The sequence below is a fragment of the Patella vulgata genome, chromosome 6, assembly GCF_932274485.2.
Source record: "Patella vulgata chromosome 6, xgPatVulg1.2, whole genome shotgun sequence".
NCBI lineage: Eukaryota > Metazoa > Mollusca > Gastropoda > Patellidae > Patella > Patella vulgata.
This window is the reverse complement of record NC_065884.2, coordinates 38,833,251-38,856,445: the sequence shown is the minus strand read 5'-3', so window position 1 is coordinate 38,856,445 and position 23,195 is coordinate 38,833,251. Positions and strand designations below refer to the sequence as shown.

General features: G+C 34.3%; 1 protein-coding gene across 6 annotated transcripts in view; it reads left to right on the top strand.

Moving 5' to 3' along the window:
• Positions 1-23,195, top strand: part of LOC126825463 (liprin-beta-1-like) — a 254,385-nt gene that overhangs the window by 112,427 nt on the left and 118,763 nt on the right. For 4 of the 6 annotated variants that reach the window (XM_056101629.1, XM_056101628.1, XM_056101627.1 and 1 more), the window contains 3 exons: positions 3,231-3,313; positions 3,701-3,881; positions 7,042-7,071. In XM_056101629.1, coding sequence (XP_055957604.1) covers positions 3,231-3,313; positions 3,701-3,881; positions 7,042-7,071 — 294 coding nt within the window. The remainder of the gene's footprint in view (positions 1-3,230; positions 3,314-3,700; positions 3,882-7,041; positions 7,072-23,195) is intronic. The other 2 variants (XM_056101631.1, XM_056101630.1) reach the window with 1 other exon arrangement.

Below are 23,195 nucleotides of genomic sequence, written 5' to 3'. Positions count from 1 at the left end.
TATAATCATAAATCCGACAATATGCTATCAAAATAGAATCTTTTCTCGAACATCAGGCGTATTGGATTCAGCACGTATACATCTCTTAATTTCATGTGTCTCACGAGATTTGTACTTTCATTTTAATTACTGAACTCTACAAGCGCCATGTGTGTGAAATATCTTTATTTAACTTCGGCTTCCACCGAAAATATATCACAGACAAGTTATCGAATACAATGTATGTTGATTTGAGGTGTTATATACTATCAGGATATTTGACATATATGACTAATTTCTACGTGTTATTGTCCAACACAACAAAGGAGATTAAAACGTGAGACAATGGCGAAATCACGGGTTAATCAGATTAAGTTTATAATCACTCTTATTGGATTGATATATCGTCCGACAAAGGAGAAGCAATGACAGTTATACACTCAGTACACTATATTAATTTTGGAATTTGAATATTATTCACCGATTGGGCATATTCCTGGTCGGACAATTTTGGGTGTTTCGAAAAAAGATTCGGACAAGTCCGGAATATACGGGTAAAATCCCACCACTGCACTACGCACTATGATGACACTCAGCGCTAGAGTCTATGATATTATAAATAGCCATCGCACGTGCAATTCTCTACACATCTATCAACTATTACAGCCGTCAAAAATCTATTGTTGACGATTCTGAATAGCGGTACTATTTAGCTTATTGGTTATTACAGCAGCTTTAGAAATTAGGTTTGTTTTATTTTTTAAATTGCTTTATCATTAACTGTACCATTAGGAGCTGTATCTTTTGGTTTAGTACAAATAATATCTCTGAAATACTTGCGTTAGGCAAGAACATGATACTAGCAGTAGTTTCATTTTACTTTTACAAGGTTCTTAAAACAATTGTTGAGTTGCCCAACTTGCGTGTTTCTAAATTCAATTTATTGTTCCAGCTTTCTGTTATGTTTCTTAAAAAGTAGTCTTGATTATCCCGGCCTGTTAATCAAACGTTGAATGGTCGGTAGACTGGTTAAGCAAGACTACTTTCAAAACAAGGGCACGTAACCTATTTTTATACGCCCACATTTTCATGTGGACGTATATTGTTGTCGCCCCTGTCCGTCCGTCCGTCCACAAAGTCTACAGGTCACAATTTTTATCCGATTTCAATAAAACTTGAAATATAGGTTTATCACCCTAAGATCTCGGTTCCTTTCGATATTGGCATCTATCGGACCGTAACTTCATGGATTATGGACCCTGATTGTACGAAAAATCACGTTTTTGGCTTGTGAACACTGTAGAGGTCACAATTTTTATCCGTCTTGTTGAAACTTGAAATGTAAGTTTATAACCCAAAGATCTCGGTTCCTTTCGATATTCGCGTATATCGGACCATAACTTCCTGTATTATGGCCCCTGATTGTACGTAAAAAACGCGTTTTTTTGCTTGTGGACCCTATAGAGGTCATAATTTTTATCCGATTTAAAAAACCGTATTATTATATCACCGTTAAACCCTAAGGATGGTTGAATTCGAATTTCGTAAAAATCGGCCCAAAACTGACAGACAAAATGGCCACCGTTCGTTCTCAAATAGCGTAAAAATATGGTATATCAAGGTTGTGGACCCTATAGAGGTCACAATTTTTATCCGATTTTGTTGAAACTTGAAATGTAAGTTTATAACACAAAGATCTTGATTCCTTTCAATATTCGCGCATATCGAACCGTAACTTCATGAATTATGGCCCCTGATTGTACGCAAAAATGCGTTTTTTGGCTTGTGGACCCTATAGAGGTCATAATTTTTATCCGATTTAAAAAACCGTGTTAATATATCACCGTTACACCCTAAGGACGGCTGAGTTCGAATTTCGTCAAAATCGGCCCAAAACTGACAAGACAAAATGGCCGCCGTTCATTCTCAAATAGCGTAAAGATATGGTGTATCAAGGTTGTGGACCCTATAGAGGTCACAATTTTTATCCGATTTTGTTGAAACTTGAAATGTAAGTTTATAACCCAAAGATCTCGGTTCCTTTCGATATTCGCGCATATGGGACCGTAACTTCCTGAATTATGGCCCTTGATTGTAGGAAAAATTACTTTCGTTTTAGCTTGTTTTCTATCCATCTCTCGAAAATGTGGGCGTAATCCTGCCTGGCAGCCGCTGGTTTACTCACACGTGCTCGGATGTTATGGCCGACACTCGGAACCATCTTTCAGTTTATTATTTATGGATGATTAAATGGTCATAGCTTATTACGTACAGCATGACCATTTATTTAGTGACTATAAATGTTTGAAACTTATTTAAGGCTTGGTGTATATATACATATTGTGGTGTAATTGTCAAGATATTTGGAGATGTTTATTTATGGTGGGGCACCCTACCTTGATGCAATTCGTACGTGATCAATCGAACATTTGGAAAACTGCTCTGACTGGATCTATTTTCTTTCTTTTTTGTATGATTTTATTTTGAGGTTCAATAATTATTCTCAGATTCGACATAATCCTTGTTTTATTGTTCATATTCAACCAAGATGAAATTTCAAAACAATGGCTGAATGTTTGCTACATATATGCCACAAACAACTATTTTATCATTGGTTAGAGGTGTCTAACCACGGGAAAATTTACAGTTACATGTTCTATTGGCCGACAGTATGCATGCACAAATCAAACAATCTTATTTGCATATTGCATACTTTATAGTATAATTCTAAAATGTGTTACACAGTGAACTAAGTAATTGATAAAATTAAACTTTTACTATAGCATTCTCCTTTAAAGATGGGTTCCCAGAAAAGTATTTATCGGGTGGTTATTTCCAATAAAAGTATGGCTATATTGGTATATATGGAAAGTAGAGATATCCAATCTTACTAGAAAAATACTGGATTCCCCGAAAAACAATCATGGAGCGTATACAGGACAAAAATTTAAGGGTTCCCCTAATCGACAGCCTGACGATTAGGAATTTCTGCACGCGTTATGTCTCACGCAAACATTGAGCTCTTGATGTACAAGTTGATAAACTTTATGAAGAATTAGCCGCACAACACTTTCTGAGATAAAAATGACGGAAAAAGATGCGGGTAGTGGGTAATCCGAGAATTTAATTAGAATTCGATATTTGTAATAAATAGTAACTGATTAAAGACAACATCGTCTTATGTATTGACATAGGTCCATTTACGCTTTTTAATGTAAAATGTTTAACATTTGTTTTGATTTATATTTCAGTAACATCTAGCAATCGTGAAGCACTTGGCATGACTCGATCTAATAGTTGTGAACATTTAATACCTAAGTCTCAACTTATGAAAGTAGGTGATTCATGAGTCTTTTATTTGTAACACTTACAATGGAGTTAAACATTGAATTGAGTCTGCTAGTCATGAAAACATGTGTGGTTTGACCAGATCATGATATAATCATATTCACTCAATTGACACTTTTCAAGGGATTAAGAGAATAATTTTTTGCCCATGATTGTTCACTGAGAAGTGTGAATCTTTAAGTGAGTTGACATAATTTGGAAAAAAAAAACTGACTATAAACTAGATGAAAGTGCTATAACATTTTTCTGATGATTGTCACTGTACTGCCGAGAAGCATCTTGTGTATTTATGATAATTTAGTCAAATTGAAAGAGACAGTTGTCAGAATATATGTACAAGTTTGTCGAATTTCATTTCTCTCTTGTCTTTCAGACACCACCTACAAGTAAGAAAAAATTTGAAACACAGAACAATGGAGGCTTTGGTACGTTACCTAAAGAACGTTATAGAGAAGGCGAAGAAACACCCAAACGCACTAGGGGGTTCCCAACTCTAGGGAGAACTTTGTTACGTATCAGATCAGGGAAACGAAGCTGTTCTGCACCAAATTTAGGTGACATCACTAAGAATATTAAGCATGCTGATTTGCAGCATGTTACTAAAAATAGTAACACCAGGCATAACCTCCCACAAGCATGATCAATTAATGATTAATTCCCACCCATTCTATCCTAGTACTCATATTAACAATCATGTGACTTAAATTTCTAATAGTCATTGGGTGATCATTTATTTTCTTTGTGGGTTTGAAGTTCTAATGAGAATTGTTCTTATTTCTATACACAAAATGGATGAAAATTTGATTTGAGATTAGTCTAAAATATCTACTTTTTGATATTTGTAAGCACATTGCTTACTATTTTGTGTATTGAAATGAGTGAATTGACTATTATCAATGAATATTTTAGAGTATACTCATTATTGTCCCCTGGCTTTCAAAGAAAGCAGGGGACTATTAAAATGGATTCTTCTGCCTGTCTGTCCGTCCGTCTGTCCGTCCGTCCATCTGTCTGTCTGTCCGTCACACTTTTTGGGACAAATTAACTCTATTTCTAATTGAGCTAGAATGTTCAAACTTGTTGTAGGTGTTTATTAGGTCAATGCAATGATGGAGTTCGAAGATGGGCATTTTCTGCTTAGGGTAGGCAGAGATAAGCAATTTGATTGGTTGATGCTTTGGGACATGATAACCTTAGTTCTAATTAAGTGAGAGTGATGAAACTTGATGTATAGTTTCATTACATCATAACCTTGACTAAGTTCGATAATGAGCATTTTCTGCTCAGAGTAAGCAGAGTGATAAACAATTTGATTGGCCAAGACTTTGGAACCCAATAACCCTCCTTCTAATTGAGCTAGAATGTTCAAAGTTGGTGTAGGTGTTTATTAGGCAAATGCCTTGATGAAGTTTGAAGATGAGCATTTTCTGCTTAGGGTAAGCAGAGATAAGTAATTTGATTGGCTGATGCTTTGGGACACGATAATTTTAGTTCTAATTAAGTGAGAGTGTCGAAACTTGGTGTATAGTTTCATTACTTCATTACCTTGACTAAGTTCGATAAGAGCATTTTCTGCTCAGGGTAAGCAGAGTGATAAGCAATTTAATTAGCTGAGACTTTGGAACACAATCACTCTTTCTAATTGAACTAGAACGTTCAAACCTGATGTAGGTGTTTATTAGGCGAATGCCTTGATGGAGTTCGGCTTAGGGTAAGCAGAGATAAGCTATCTGATTGATTGATGCTTTGGGGCCAATAACTTTGGTTTTAATTAAGTGAGAGTGATGAAACTCTGAGTATAGATTCCTTATATCATTACCTTGACTAAGTTTGATGATGAGAATTTTCTGCTTAGGCTAAGGATAGATAAGCAATTTGATTGGTCAAGACTTTGGAACATAACAACTCTGCTTTTAATTGAGATAGAATGTTTAAACTTGATGTTGATGTTCATTAGGTGAATGTCTTGACTGAGTTCAATGATTAACATTTTGAGCTAAAGCTAAACAAAGCTAAGCAATTTCATTGGTTGATTTTTTGGGACAAGATAACTTGGATTCTATCTGATAGAGAGTGATGTAACTTAGTGTATAGTTGATAATCAGTTTGATTGCTTGATACTTTTGAAAAAAATAAATGTGCGATTAATTAATATGTGTCATCTATTTATTTTTGGATTTCAGTGGGGGACATCAGCCTCACTGTTGGCTTGTCTTCAGATATAATTAGTGTGTGTTTTCAGACCAATATACATTTCTTGCATAAAAATATCTGCTAATATTAGGGGTTTCAGGTCACGTGACTTTAGCGTGAAATCGGACAGTCAGCGGCTGAAATATAGCCCACTTCAATCTACGATTCTGAATTACTATTTTATGTAAATGCATTACTAGCAATTGTATTGCAATAGTTTAATATCAATCTCAATATCTGCAAAGATTCAGGCTAAAAAATTATCGAAATGTAAGCGAAATTACCGTTTGTTTACATAGACGCTCGCGGGAAAATACCGCTCTGACGTCACACAGCCTGAGATTTTCCATTGCTACGACTCACTTCATTGGTGAATCCGCAGCTTAGTTACCGGGGGATTTTGATATAGAACCAATCAAACGATAGATAACATTTTGGTGGTTATAATGGTTGTTGATACCACGTGATCGGACAAGTAGACCCGTAGAAAATGGGATTTATCTGTTTTGATGACTGAAAATTGTCAAATTTCGACTAAATATAAAAAAACTTTCTTGAGGTATCATCCAGATTATAAATATTTGACATATTTTCATTCAAATTATTACGATTTTAATAAATTTTAGCTGACAATAACGTGCGGATTTCAGTGTTAAAAATTGGTACTAGCGATTCTGAAGGGAAAATACCGCTTATGACGTCACTCAAATATGACTGAAAAGCACTTATTTTGGTGCCAAGCCACGCGTTGACTGGTATAGAGCATTTTGATTACATTATTGACCTCGATCTCGGATTTTAAAATTCCATAACTTTGGATCTAATTAGAATATTTTGATGAAATAAAAAAAATTGGGTAGCATTTTATGTATATTTTCACAAAATATTTTTAAAATTTTTTTTTCTGTCATTTGAAACCTTGACATGAAACCCCTACTAATATAATTAAATATATATTATCTTAAATAAGTTGCTCTAAATATAATACATTTCATCATTATACTATATAAAACGCAATACCATATATAATATGTTCATCAAACTTAAACATAACATCACTTATCCATATATATATAATATTGATAAATTAAAGAAATGGAATTGTTTAAATTAGATATAGTTGACCTATATATATGTCAGTTTCCTATAGCTTTAGTATTTAGTGTATTCATTTTACATATGAATAAATAAAGTTTTCGGCAATTATTTAAAATATATTTGAGTTCTTGACTTAATCTATTTAAGTACACACAATTATCTTTTGGGTTTTTTTTTCAATTCCTGCTATTTCAAAATCTATTAAAAGTGTTTTAGCCTATAGAATTTAGTTCAAGATTTTAGTTTTTCGGTAATGCTTCTCCCTTTCTATTTGCTCAACCGAATGGCTTTTGATGTTATAAATCGGATTTGTTTTAGTGCAAAATCTTTTATTTGATGTTTATGTACTCTCTTTGTTGTATATTTTATTTATATTGTATACCTATTTATTGTATTGTTTGCTTGTGTTTATATGTAATCTAGGAAAGAAAAAAAAAGGAAAAAAATCTAAGTGTAAGTGTAGCATCTTCCTCTGATGAATCTCTCACTCGTATATATCACAAAATATATCACTTAAAAATATATTCACTTACAATGTTTAAAATATGTAACACTGAGAACTGCTAAAGGGTGAATCTGTGCACAGCCACCATATATTTCTCAGTCATGGTTGTTATTTGTACGTGTATCGAAAGAAAATTAATTTTCCGACTATTACTCAGTATTACCGCGTTAAAACTGTAAATAAGGTGTGTTAATTAACAAAGGTGAAAAACTGTCTGAGAGGTGAATTAATTAACGCTAGGGGTGAAAAACTGTGCGATAGTGCGTTTTCAGTAGAGGTGTGTTAATTAACCGACCGGTAAAAAATGAATGTCAATGTTGTGTATTGTCTAATTGGCGTGTTTTCTCGCTAGTTGTGATAACTGGATCAAAAGGAGTATAATCAAGGACCAACAGGTTTTATCTGACACGTACGTGTTAAATCAAAATTTGGGAAGTAAAACTGTTTTACCGTTCAATTTATCATTCGACCGTGTGTCTTACGCAGGTCTTTGTATAATTAAAGACAGGTCTTTAGACAGGCATGTGTGCTCGCTATGATCTACGTTTCTCTTATGTGTCCTTTGTATTGCGTACCATATATAAAGTTGAATTTAATGAAATAAAAATACGGACCTTAATCATCGTATATGGAAAGGCGAATGTAATGTCGTCATTTATAAATACCCAGCAGTCAGCGCCCAATTTGAATATCCACGGGAATATAGAGAGTAAATCCAGCAAAAACAACAGAAATATATTTCTGCTTTATTACTAATAAGACCCGCACTCACCGTTTGACATTTATTAAATTTATAAAAACGTGCCACGTTGCGTAAATTGTGCATCTTACCTTCAATAGCAATATCCATAAAACAGAAATCTCCATATTGATAAATAATACGGCACAAGCAACAGAACAGTGATAATTTCCACACAAATGATATATTTAAACTAAAATTACATTAGCTTTTCACTAAATTTACATCGAATACAATCCAACGATCCTCATTCCAGAACTTGTAATTTATAATATATTTACATCGCATACAATCCAACGATCCTCATTCCAGAATTTATAATATATTTAAACTAAAATTGCTTTAGCTTTTCACTAAATTTACATCGCATACAATCCAACAATCCTCATTCCAGAACTTGTAATTTATAATAGCCGCTTTTATGCAATTACAGAATTGTCCCGTGATCTAACATATCAAAGAAGCACATACGCCCGATATGACACGTAATCATTTTTCGAGACTTTGTAGATTGGACTTCCTTGTTGTGTTTTCTTCGTGATCATAATATATAAAACTACATGTTAAATGATTTCTTCAACTTTAAATATTATTAAGCTGGATTGGCTTCAAAGGTCCCTCGTTCTCAATAAATGATAGCTGCTCGGAATACCTGGGTGAGCTCTGATCAGTCTCACTAAACAGCCTCTTTTATAACCCCCTAATTTCTGCACGTCCTAGACTGACCTTGACTTTAATTTCAATCCAAAATATGGAATAAACCTCCCCATTTCCCAAGACCTGGGGGGAGAACATTACCTTATTTGGTCTACCAACCATATGTCATAAACAGAATTTGATGGATATTTTGACAATGGTTAGGATTTTACCAATTATCCTGTGGACGCTCTAGAGGCTAAAGTTAATATCCGATTGACTCTAAATTTATACACAGTGTTTAAGGTCATGCGACGAAGAAGCCTATTGATTTTCAGCGATTTCCGATAATTACTGCCAGAGTTATGGCCCTTGATCACTTCAAAAAATCTTGTGGACGCTCTAGAGTCTAAAGTTAATATCCGATTGACTTTAAATTTATACACAGTGTTTAAGGTCATGAGATGAAGAAGCCTATTGATTTTCAGCGATTTCCGATAATTACTGCCAGAGTTATGGCCCTTGATCACTTCAAAAAATCTTGTGGACGCTCTAGAGGCTAAAGTTAATATCCGATTTTCAGCAATTTCCGATAATTACTGTCAGAGTTATGGCCCTTGATCACTTTGAAAAATCTTGTGGACGCTCTAGAGGCTAAAGTTAATATCCGATTGACTTTAAATTGATACACAGTGTTTAAGGTCTTGACTCTTGAGACGAACAAGTATATTGATTTTCAATGAATCTTTATGACTTGAACAGCTAAATCCATGATGTTAAAAGTTTTGTATATTAAACGTTAGCATGGGGAAAGACTTTATAAAAACCAAACAAATTCTAATGGTTTTCTGATAATTACTTAATGAGTTGTTACTCTTAATCAGATTTTAATGTATTATAAATGTTCCATTACCGAAAAAAGTAAAAATATGCGGCAACTCTTGTTGACTGCCCGGACGATATAGCTGCTGTGGGCGTATGTTTCGTTGCCTGGCAACCTATCTTTTTTACATATAAACATGTCGTTCGCTTTTATTATTACATGGGATTTGACTCTATAGAAAGAGTTAACCAATATTTTCTTAAGGACCAAAGTCTTACAACTTGTCTTCTATTCTTTCGACTATACCTGGCGTTTATACTGCGACCATATAGTCACGCTACTTATAAATTTGCATTTTATAAAATAAAAATATTGACCTTAATCTATCTCACGAAATACAATGTTGTCATTTATAAATATCGAACAGATAGACCCCAATTTGAATATCCCTGGGTATATAGCGAATAAGTCAAATTTGCTGTATGTAAATATACATGTACTGGCTTCTTATTCTTACGTCTGGCACCTGAAATAACCCAGCCACATCAGAAAGCAATATCAGGTTTTATTATTACGTGGGATTTGACTCTATAGAAAGAGTTAACCAACAATTTTTCAAAGACCCAATATTGTCTTAAGGACCAAAGTCTTACAACTTGTCTTCTATTCTTTCGACTATACCTGGCATTTATACTGCGACCATATAGTCACGCTACTTATAAATTTGCATTTTATAAAATAAAAATATTGACCTTAATCTATCTCACGAAATACAATGTTGTCATTTATAAATATCGAACAGATAGACCCCAATTTGAATATCCCTGGGTATATAGCGAATAAGTCAAATTTGCTGTATGTAAATATACATGTACTGGCTTCTTATTCTTACGTCTGGCACCTGAAATAACCCAGCCACATCAGAAAGCAATATCAGGTTTTATTATTACATGGGATTTGACTCTATAGAAAGAGTTAACCAACAATTTTTCAAAGACCCAATAATGTCTTAAGGACCAAAGTCTTACAACTTGTCTTCTATTCTTTCGACTATACCTGGCGTTTATACTGCGACCATATAGTCACACTACTAATAAAGTTGCATTTAATAAAATAAAAATATTGACCTTAATCGATCGCACGAAATGCAATGTTGTCATTTATAAATATCGAACAGATAGACCCCAATTTGAATATCCCTGGGTATATAGCGAATAAGTCAAATTTGCCATATGTAAATATACATGTACTGGCTTCTTATTCTTACCACTGGCACCTGAAATAACCCAGCCACATCAGAAAGCAATATCAGGTTTATTTTATAATCATTTTAGACATAGTTTCATTTGATTAAACGCGCAAGTTCACATATTGACCTTTGATTGATGGTATGCATTGAAGGCCGAGCCGTTGGCGCCGAAATGAAAAATAAAAATCAGCATGGTATTGTATCTGTCCCGTGGAATCAGCGAAGATTTTAAAGTTCCATAAACTTATAATTACTGAACGATGGATCTACTCCCGATAGAATTAGACGATATAATTGCGTGGGATATGATGTGAACATTTAAATAGTTCATCAATAACACCGTCTACATTTCCAATCGTTTTTTAAAATACAATATTAGAGCAGTAGTATCCTGTATATACAGTCAAACTGGGGGAAAGTATTGCCATCGTTTTGTTATGGTTGATTGATCAGAATGTTTGAAAACATTGACCTCTAGGTGTTATGTAACAAATGCAGTGTTTTGATACTTGATTGGGGCCATAAAGTAATAAATTAATTTAAAAGCTACACGCGGATTATTATTTCAACCAAAATGTGTATTAGAAGTTGCTGTCTGAATTACGGTTGTTAATTTTTTTTATAGATTTATTAATTGACTGTTTTCGCTAAATGGGTTCGTCCGTCTGTCTGTCTGTCTGTCTGTCCGTCTGTCTGTCCCGTCTGTCTGTCCGTCTGTCTGTCCGTCACACTTTTTGGGACACAATAACTCTCTTCCTAATTGAGCTAGAATGTTCAAACTTGGTGTATGTGTTTATTAGGTCAATGCCTTGATGGAGTTCGAAGATGAGCATTTTCCGCTAAGGGTAAGCAGAGATAAGCAATTTGATTGGTTGATGCTTTGGGACACGATAACTGTCTTCCTAATTGGGCTAGAATGTTCAAACTTGGTGTATGTGTTGATTAGGTCAATGCCTTGATGGAGTTCGAAGATGAGCATTTTCCTCTTAGGGTAAGCAGAGATAAGCAATTTGATTGGTTGATGCTTTGGGACACGATAACTTTTAATTGAGCTAGAATGTTCAAACTTGGTGTATGTGTTTATTAGGTCAATGCCTTGATGGAGTTCGAAAATGAGCATTTTCCGCTTAGGGTAAGCAGAAATAAGCAATTTGATTGGTTGATACTTTGGGGCACGATAACTCTCTTCCTAATTGAGCTAGAATGTTCAAACTTGGTGTATGTGTTGATTAGGTCAATGCCTTGATGGAGTTCGAAGATGAGCATTTTCCGCTTAGGGTAAGCAGAGATAAGCAATTTGATTGGTTGATGCTTTGGGACACGATAACTTTAGTTCTAATTAAGTGAGATTGATGAAACTTGGTGTATAGTTTCATTACAGTAATACCTTGACTAAGTTTGATAATGAGCATTTTCTGCTCAGGGTAAGCAGAGCGATACGCAATTTGATTTTTATATGTGTCCTCTAATTATTTTCCTATTTCGGCGGGGGACATCAGCCTCACTGTTGGCTTGTAAACTATAAGATTTGTCAAATTCTTTGTTCATCTAATTAATGGGATTTATATTTGATATCTGTTATTGATATCCGACTATCATAAAAAAATGGCCTATTAAAAACTAAAATCTAATAACGAGCTATATGTTCTTTCAGAAAGTATTCAGATATCATAAATTATTTGCTAGCCATTATAAAAACGTACAATACACAAACTGGGTAAGCGATGTGATCAACCTTCCCGAAGAGCTACCAATTTGTAAGAATTTTCAAAGAAAAAATTGACAAATTTTATAGTTTAATATCAGTATCTTCTCAAATGAAGCAACCGAACAGTTTTCCCATACCCGCGAATAAGCTTGTGCACGCCTTTACATGTGATAGAATTGTTACTTTGATCAAGAAGCTGTTATTGCTCTGCACGGACTATGCGTGAAACGGTTAGACGTGAAGTCTGAAATGGTTGGGTTGACATTTGAATGGTACAAATTTAAAGACACAAATAATAACTTGTCGGAAGACGAGAATAATTATATTTACGAGAATAGTATATTTACGAGAATAGTATATTTATGAGAATAGTATATTTACGAGAATCAGTATATTTACATACGGCAAATTTGGCATATTCGCTATATACACGGGGATATTTAAATTGGGGCCTACAAGTTCGATATTTTTATAAATGACGACATTGCATTTCGTGCAATAGATTAAGGTCAATATTTTTATTTTATTAAATGCTACTTTATAAGTAGCGTGACTACATGGTACGCAGCATAAACGCCAAGTATTGTCGTAAGAATAGAAGACATGTCTCCAAAAATGATTACGTGTCATATCGGGCGTATGTGCTTCTATCACTGGACAATTCTGTAATTGCATAAAAGCGGCTATTATAAATTACAAGTTCTGGAATGAGGATCGTTGGATTGTATGCGATGTAAATTTAGTGAAAAGCTAAAGCAATTTTAGTTTAAATATATTATAAATTCTGGAATGAGGATCGTTGGATTGTATGCGATGTAAATTTAGTGAAAAGCTAAAATAATTTTAGTTTAAATATATAATTTGTGTGGAAATTATCACTGTTCGGTTGGTTGTGCCATATTATTTATCATTATGGAGATTTCTGTTTTATGGATATTGCTATTGAAGGTAAGATGCACAATTTACGCAACGTGGCACGTTTTTATAAATTTAATAAATGTCAAACGGTGAGTGTGCGTCTTTTTAGTAATAAAGCAGAAATATATTTATGTTGTTTTTGCTGGATTTACTCTCTATATTCCCGTGGATATTCAAATTGGGCGCCGACTGCTGGGTATTTATAAATGACGACATTACATTCACCTTTCTGTATACGATAGATTAAGGTCCGTATTTTCATTTCATTAAATTTAACTTTATATATATATATGGTACGCAATACAAAGGACACATAAGAGAAACGTAGATCATAGCGAGCACACACGTCTGTCTAAAGACCTGTCTTTAATTATACAAAGACCTGCGTAAGACACACGGTCGAATGATAAATCTTACGGTAAAACAGTTTTACTTCCAAAATTTTGATTTAACAAGTACGTGTCAGATAAAACCTGTTGGTCCTTGATTATACTCCTTTTGATGCAGTTATCGCAACTAGCGAGAAAACACGCCAATTAGACAATACACAACATTGACATTCATTTTTTACCGGTCGGTTAATTAACACACCTCTACGGAAAACGCACTGTCGCACAGTTTTTCACCCCTAGCGTTAATTAATTCACCTCTCAGACAGTTTGTCACCCTTGTTAATTAACACACCTTATTTACAGTTTTAACGCGGTAATACCGAGTAATAGTCTGGAAATTAATTTTCTTTCGATACACGTACAAATGACAACCAAGACTGAGAAATATATGGTGGCTGCGCACAGATTCACCCTTTAGCAGTTCTCAGTGTAAGCCTCTTCTTGGGTAATGGTTAAATATGTAAGATATAAATTACTAATTTGCATAAAATATGCTACATGCTCGTATATGCTTCTGTACATAGACTGTGTTCACACTAGGTTTGGACATACTCCTCACAGTGTTTCGTTTGATTAGAGCTAATCCCACTCAACACCAAGGTTCTTAATCCATTTTGAAACGTATCGGCCAGAATTGGGTCAAATGGTTTTAAAATTTTAAGCTTCCATTCCCTTTAATATAACCAGACTTCAACAAAAATAATTCTTGGTAATTTGTTATGAGGAATATTGTATTCTACTGTATGTAATTACCACAAATAACCTATAACGACAAAAGGTACATGTTCGGAAAATTTTCCATATTTAATTCACGTACCGGCTTGAAATTCATGTCATTAATATTCCTGAATAAATTACTGTATTCAGGTTTTTTTGATGGATATAAGTTGATATGGCACCTTGGTATTTCTTCATAACACAATTTGTAGAGATTTTTTTCTATCACCTAACTTGCAAATGTTTTTATTCATTTTTCCATGATAGACACGGCACAGTGCTCACACGACAACCATAATTGAAATGCCTTTAAAATTATATTCCATGTGACTATGCCATACAGCTTTCAATAATAATGACAATATTTTAAAAATCAAGCCTCTGTCAGCATGGGTATAAAATAAAAAATCATAACGGTAAATGCTATTTAAAACTAAAACTAGCATCGCTGGTTTACTGATGAACTAATTCTAACCAATGTTACGTGTCATATTCGGCATTGGAGATTCATAATATATTATTAATGACTGTTTCTCGGTGTATTCGGTGTTCTATCCGAGGATTATTATCAAAATTGCCATTACTTGTGCTAAGTACTCGGGATTATGAACCACATGGCCAATTCTTACTAAGGTATGACTGTTATTGTAGCCGACAAGCAAGTTGATTGACTTCTTAATTTACAAGTAATAATTAACCCGTTGTAATTTAGCCGAAAGTAGAATGATTTATGATACCATAGTGGCCGGTTCATTGTTTTACCAATCAGCTTGATTGAACTTCAAGCTACTAAAGCCGACAAAAACAGCTAATTAAGATCCCTGCTTAAAACTGCTGTAAAGGAAGCAAATTTCTGTTCCAAATTATGACGGGTCAATAGTTCGATTAACAACCGATAGCTAACTGCGTAACAATATCATTAAACAGAGCTCCAAATTTGACCAAATGTGTTTACATAACGTTACATCATGACTCACGATTTTATTATTCCCAATTAACCAGTGCATAGCAGAATATTGCAGAAAAACTAATTGCGTGACAAACGAGGCTATCAACACAGATACAATGTAAATCACTGTCTAAAGTTTCAGAGAAGACCCCAGATTAAATGAAGGGCTGTCAAGTTGCTGTACTTGGGATATATTTGATTGAACGGGAAGAATAGACACACTCCCTCAAAAGCTCAAGTATCAGAAGCCAATCCAGCAATGGCCAGCCGCCAGAGAGGGATTTCTCGGGCCATTGCTTCAGGAGTATGGGTTTGGCTAAAGCCTAGCACTACTATGTGGCGACATTGCTTATTTCTGTCCCCAATGATAAAAAATATGAAAATCCCCTGGATGTGGATATCTGACATGTTTTATGTGCTCACCTCGGCGACAACCAAGGAAATCAAATCGGCTATTAAACCAATCATTTTGGGTTATTTTTCTCATGTGACATAAACACACAACAGGTTTCTCAGAACTATTTTCTGTTGCATATAAATGGCTCGGGTACTTTAAATTTAGGCCTAACTGACATGTTGAAATTAATTCAGACACTTATTGAACTATAAATTTAATTTTGTTAGACTATTGTAAGAAGAGAAACATTTTGAATATATATGGTTGGCCTAGTGGACTGTTCAGTATATTTAGCAATATACTCAGTTAGAAAGGAGTGTTGTTTTTTTCCTGTACTCTTGTAACAAGAAACGGAGGGTGACAGCCAACTGCTCTCCTAGCCTTATTGGTTCTCTCATCTTGGTTGTTTGTCTGGTAATTATATTAAGGATACTCTGGAATATTTCTGGGCTCATCTTCATGTAGCTTATTTTCTATACATACAAGAGTCGTTAATTAAATTGCTATTATAAACGCCCTGGAGAAGTACGACTAAATCGACTATGCGGTGGCCTCATCATCATGTACAAAAACAATAATAATTGAAGTATTGGACACACGCTGACGACAAAAATGCATTTTGATTTGTCACATGGAGAAACACGTTGACAGTTTGATTTTGTGTTATTGCCCAGGTCGTCGTGTAGTGTGCTCACTTCACTTAAATTCTGCGATATGTGCCAAACTTGTAGCTTAAGTTGGCATGTGTTATTGTCCAGGACGTCGTGTAGTGTGCTCGTTTCACTTAAATTCTGCAATATGTGCCAAACTTGTAGCTTAAGTTGGCCTGTTGTGTGCGCCAGACTTAACACTTCAAATTTCAGCACTGTGTTCACACTGAGAAATTGTTTGGGAAATCGATTCTAAATATGAACAGAAATGGTGTAATGGCTAGATTGTAGGACTATTTTCGGAACTATTTTGATCCCATAAATACAAAAGTAAACAGGATTATATTTGCCACCAGGTGGTGTTATGGGAAAGTGAAATGAAGTCTTAATGTCCACTCCAAATCAACTAGTCATGTTGGGACAGTGGCATTATGAAATTCCTTCCTTGAATTAGCTTCTGTAGGCTGTTAAAATAGTTCAGACATATCTGTGGGGAAACAGTGTATTAAATTTTTGTTATCATTGTAGCAATTGCTTGTTTGATCATTTATCAAACTTTATTTAAAGATACATTATGGGAGATTAGATAAAGAGCTGGCAGTTCTCACTATAATAGTTAAAAACTAGATAATGTCTTAATGTCCACTCCAAATCAACTAGTCATGTTGGGACAGTGGCATTATGAAATTCCTTCCTTGAATTAGCTTCTGTAGGCTGTTAAAATAGTTCAGACATATCTGTGGGGAAACAGTGTATTAAATTTTTGTTATCATTGTAGCAATTGCTTGTTTGATCATTTATCAAACTTTATTTAAAGATACATTATGGGAGATTAGATAAAGAGCTGGCAGTTCTCACTATAATAGTTAAAAACTAGATAATGTAAAGGGTATTTGCTGAAAATTACAGTCAAATTGATCCACTCTGAACTGAGGATTTAGTGATTGAGTTTTCGGCCGAGCCTTGATCATCATTAGTAAAGTCAGTACGATAAAAAAAAAATAGTCTTGTTTATCCATTTCATGATTTAATCATGAATGAAAGTTGAGCAGCAAATGGGATCCTAATCCATAAATATCACAGGCTAGCGATGACACCGAGAGTTGATTATGGTCTGGATAAGTTAATGTCTAATTAATAATTTAGATAACATTTCAGGCCTAAAGAAAGACCTGCAGTAGGCAGATTTAGCTCTTGCATAATGTATGTTTAACAGTGTGAAAATGTATGTGAATGTAACAATAGATTCATTGCATTAGTCGAATGTTAGAAGTCTGGCACCATAATTAAAATGCCAGGTGTATCAAGTAAAGCTAAAATATATCTCTGAAAAACATGATTATGGAATAGAATAAAACTGTATCAGTTTATACAATAGATTAAAACATAAAACTGATATATCTCTTATCTTAAAGACAATGCTTTAAAATAAAATTAAAATGTATCATTAATGGCAAAATTTAAATGTATTGCTGAATGCGTTACAGTAATGTATAATACTGGAATGAAATTAAGAGGATGTTGGAATGTTAGAAATAAGAACTATAATTGTTTTCTAAAACATTGTTTAATTAAAAGGTATAGAATGATAGATTTTGATTAAATCATATGGGATATCATAAATTTTCATATTACCAAATCATGGGCTTTACTTGAAATAATCTTTGAAAACGGTAAACTTATTCTAAATATTATATTCATTTGAAAGTACCTGTAACTGATAAATTTACTGTCAAAAATAGTTACATTTTGATTACTTCTTTGTGGATGTCTAATTTTAAAATTTGTGTATGCATGTAACAGTTGTGTGCAATGAATTAACAGTTCATTCTAATGTGTGATTAACATCTTCATTTTCCATTCTTTCTAATATAATATGTCTCTTTAACACATATTTTTAAACAGCTTGCTTTAAATATATATTCTGTCCGTCATCTACAAATTCTTGTGAATGCTCTAACGCCAAAAGTTATCACCCGATTGTTTTAAAATTGATAAATGTTGTTTACATAAGTGAGATAAAGAAGCCTATTTAATTTCGATAATTTCTGTTTATTACGTTTAGAGTTATGGCCCTTGTTTCACTTTGTTGAACCTTGTGAATGCTCCAACACCAAAAGTTATCATCCGATCTTTGTGAAATTTATATGCATTATTTAGATAGATAAACGAAGAATCCTATTGAAATTCAGCAACTACCGTTTATTATGTCTATGGGGGGTTGTATGCCCCATGTTGTAAGCACGTGCATGCTGTATCATAAGGCCTGTCATTGAGTCAACTGGCATGGTTTCGAATCCCCGGTTGTACGGACAAGGAGTAGGGTCACCTGTCCAACCTAATGGGTTTTCTCCGGGTCCTCCAGTTTCCTCCCACTGCTAAAGACCCCTACACGCGAGCAAATTATTGAAATAAAAAATTAGACCATATGTTAGTCCCGAAATGACCTAGTTTGTGTCGAGTGGATGTTAAACCCCATTTCTCTCTCTCACTTTTATTACCGTATGTCTAGAGTTATGACCCTTGTTTCACTTTGTTGGACCTTGTGACGCTCTTAACATGTAAAGTTATCTGCCGATCTGTAAAAAAAGAATCCTATTGAATTTCAGCAATTCCTGTTTGTTACGTCTAGAGTTATAGCCTATGTTTCACTTTTTTGTCCCCCGCCTTTCAAGAAAGCAGGGGACTATTAAAATGGGTTCGTCTGTCTGTCCGTCTGTCTGTCCGTCGCAATGTTCAAACTTAGTGTAGGTGTTTATTGGGTCAATGCCTTGATGGAGTTCAAAGATGAGCATTTTCTGCTTAGGGTAAGCAGAGATGTGCATTTTCTGCTTAGGGTAAGCAGTGATAAGCAATTTCATTGGTTGATGCTTTGGGAAACGATAACTTTAGTTCTAATTAAGTGAGAGTGATGAAACTTGGTGTATAGTTTCATTACATCAATATCTTGACTTAGTTTGATAATGAGTATTTTCTGCTCAGGTTAAGCAGAGCGATTAGCAATTTAATTGGCTGAGACTTTGGAACACAATAACTCTCCTTATAATTAAGCTAGAATATTCAAACTTGGTGTAAGTGTTGTTTTTTTTCTTAAACAATATTTTTATTCAGGTTGTCTGAATGGGATTGGGGAACAGGCTTAGCCTATGTAAAACCCCTCTCCCTAAATAATTTGTATATATATATATGTTATTAATGCAAAATGGGATTTATAAACATAGTTATAATGGCAAACACATACATATGATTTAAGTATAATAAAATATAATGGCTGAAAATATACAGTATATATAGTAGTTAATAATTATACATATACAAGCATAGTAAGAATATTTTAATAATAGATAACATTATACATAAAATAGATGATAAAATATTATTTGATCGAGAATAAAATCTGTTTGATATATCTATAAACTTATGGACCTGATTAAAAATATTATTGTTAAAGTCAAGACTGTAGGTTGTGGAACCGAATGAAAGACAGTTTATAGTTTTAAAATCATGTTGTAATTTGTCAATTGTTTCATTTCGTGCATTTGAATGTAAGGAACATCGCAGAAGGTAATAGTAGGGATCTTCAAATATATGACCACGGAGGCATGCGGGACTGTCGGCAACATGTCTTAGGAATTTGTGACCCTGCAGGTCAGAGCATTGAAGTCGTAATTTACAATGAATTATTTTAGGTTTCCGCTGACCGTTATAATAAAATGAAGGAACATTGATATAGATGATCGGAGAATTCCTTGCGGGGGTACTGAGTTTATTCAATTCCCTTATACTGGATGGGATAAATGATTTAGCAAAAATGTAAGTACGACATCGAATTTCTTTTAATTTGTCTTCATTACGAAGGGAATATTTGTAGGTTCAAGGTTTATGAGATTCTTAGGATAACGAGGGGTTAGGTTATTGATGATTTTGTAAAATAGTTTTAATTTATGTCGATTTCGTCTTTCTTTGAATGGAATAAACCCAGTTTCTTCTGCGTAGAGGGAAGCATGGCTAGTACCCTTAACTGCCCCGCAAATAGTGCGTCAAGCTGAAGGTATTAGAGATTATTACATACCCCTGGGGTCCCAGGATATTCCGTTTTTGACGACACATTGTTGTCGATTTTCAAGATAGTTCTTGAACCATGACAGCATTCCTCCTCTGACCCCAGCAGCTTCCAGCTTATCACAGAGTCCGGCATGCCAGACTCTGTCAAAAGCCTTGCTGATGTCACAAAAGACGATCCTGGTATATTTGTTATGATCAATGGCTTGACAAAAGAAGTAATTTAGATCTATAAATTGGAAGATAGTTGAATCATCCGGAAGAAAGCCACTTTGAAGTGCTGTTAGAATTGAATTATCCTTGAAGAAGTTAAAGACATGTTTATATATTATATTCTCAAATATTTATATAATAATGCTTGGGAGTGAAAGGGGTCTGTAATTGCTGCAGTCAGTTGGGTGTCCTTTTTTGAAAATAGCCATGACATTTGCAAATTTCCGTAAGTTGGGAATAGTGTGTGTATTTAGTGAAAAACGAAAAAGTTGGCATAAGGGATTACTAATTTCATTTACGATATATTTTAAGATTTTTGAACTTATTTCATCCGGACCTGAGGCTTTTGATGTATCTAGGCTATTTATTATGTCCTTAACTTCTCCAGAGGTTGGTACAATTGAATCTAGGCTATTAGTATTCATTTGGAGGGGTGGAAGAGTTTTGTTAGTACTTGGCAGTTCAGTTTGTTGAATGAAATAATTATTAAGGGGATTGGCTTTATCAGTGGATGTAAACATTGTATCATTTCCAACTGTTAGTGGAGGGGGCTCATTTGAAGATGCAGCCTGTGTCTTGGTATATGCGTTTATTAGGCTCCACCATTTTTTAGTACCAAAGTTTTCTTTATCATTAATTTTTGCATCAATTTTCTCAAAGTATTCATTTTTGCATTTCCTTATCAGATTTTTATAGACATTTCTTATTCTACGAAAATTTTGCCAATCAGTTTCCAAATTTCTTTTTACTGCTGTCTTATGTAGTCTATTTTTTTTCTTTTTCATTCTTCTAATGCTGTTGTTCATCCAAAGTGTTTATTAGGTCAATGCCTTGTTGGAGTTTGAAGATGAGCATTTTCTGCTTAGGGTAAGCAGAGATAAGCACTTTGATTGGTTGAAGCTTTTGGGACACAATAACTTGGGTGTACAGTTTCATTACATCAATACCTTGACTAAGTTCGATAATGAGCATTTTCTGCTCAGGCTAAGCAGAGCGATGAGCAATTTGATTGTTCGAGACTTTGGAACACAATAACTCTCCTTCTAATTGAAGTAGAATGTTCAAACTTGGTGTAGGCATTCATTAGGTGAATGCCTTGATGGAGTTAGTCTTGGTCACCCTGAACCTCCTAGTATTCAACATATGGAGGGTCTGGGACTGTTGTCAACATTTGACAAAAAGTCTATTGCCTATGCGTAACCGGGAGTTTTTATGTGGTGGATTATCCAGTACCTTTTGGCCAAGTCAAGTAAGAGTTGCGCCCCTTCTCGCAACAAATCCCATAATTCTTGCATTGATATAAACAAACATGAATCGTGAAGACGAATTAGGATTAATTTTGAAAAAATAGATATTGCCCATGAAGAGAGAAATTTTACAATATAAAAAAATAAGAGTGTTGGATATTGAACTGGCATGCAATCAAATGGATTTTTTGAAATGGCATTCTTGAATTAATTTCATGGGCGTCAACATCTTGTTTTAGCACTAGTCACCTCCCTTAGACTTTGTTTATGATAATGTAAAAGACCGGATAATCTAGCCAATGACCTATTTTTCTCAAATGTTGAAAACGCATCCAGACTAATATGAACATTGTCTGCTTACGGTAAGCAGAGATAAGCAATCTGATTGGTTGATGCTGGTGAGAATTTTCTGCTTGGGCTAATGAGCGATAAGCAATTTGATTTGTCAAGACTTTGGAACATAACAAGTCTGCTTTTAATTGAGGTAGAATTTTTAAACTTGATGTAAATGTTCTTGAATGAGTTCAATGATTAACATTTCGAGCTAAAGCCAAGCAGAGCTAAGCAATTTCATTGGTCTATGCTTAAGAACACAATAACTGATTCTATCTGATAGAGAGTGATGGAACTTAGTGTATAGTTGATAATCAGTTTGATTGCTTGATACTTTTGAAAAAAATAAATGTGGGATTAATTAATATGTGTCATTTATTTATTTCGTGATTTCAGTGGGGGACTTCAGCCTCACTGTTGGCTTGTTACTTCTAGAATTATGGCCCTTGTTTCACTTTGTTCAACCTTGTTAATGCTTGATTGATGAAAGTTATCATCCGATATGTATGAAATTTATATGCATCATTTAAATTTGTGAAATGGAGGTCTATTGAATTTCAGGAATTACCATCAATTTCCGTTAATTTCTTCTAGAGTTATGGCCCTTGTTTTACTTGTAAACGTTCGAATGACAAAAGTTTTCATCCAATCGGTATAAAATTTATATGCATCATTTAGATTAGTAAAACGAAAAAGCCTGTCAAATTTCAAAATTTTCTGTAAATTACTTCCAGAGTTAAGGCCCTTGTTTCAGTTTGTAGAACTTTGTGAACCCTCTAACAACAAAAATTATAATCTGATGTATATGAAACTGTCTTGTAAATGCCCCCAATTACCTACAAAAGAAAAATATGCGACAACCCTTGTCGACTGTTTGGATGATTTAGCTGTTGTGGGCATATGTTTCATTGCCTTGCAACTTACTGCCTGAAACTACTGCTCTCTGGACCGCTTCAAACTGCCTCAATCGCAGAACTAGTATCTTAAATATTTCACAGCAGTTAAGGTTGCTAAAGGGAGCTGTAGTTTCAGCTAAAGG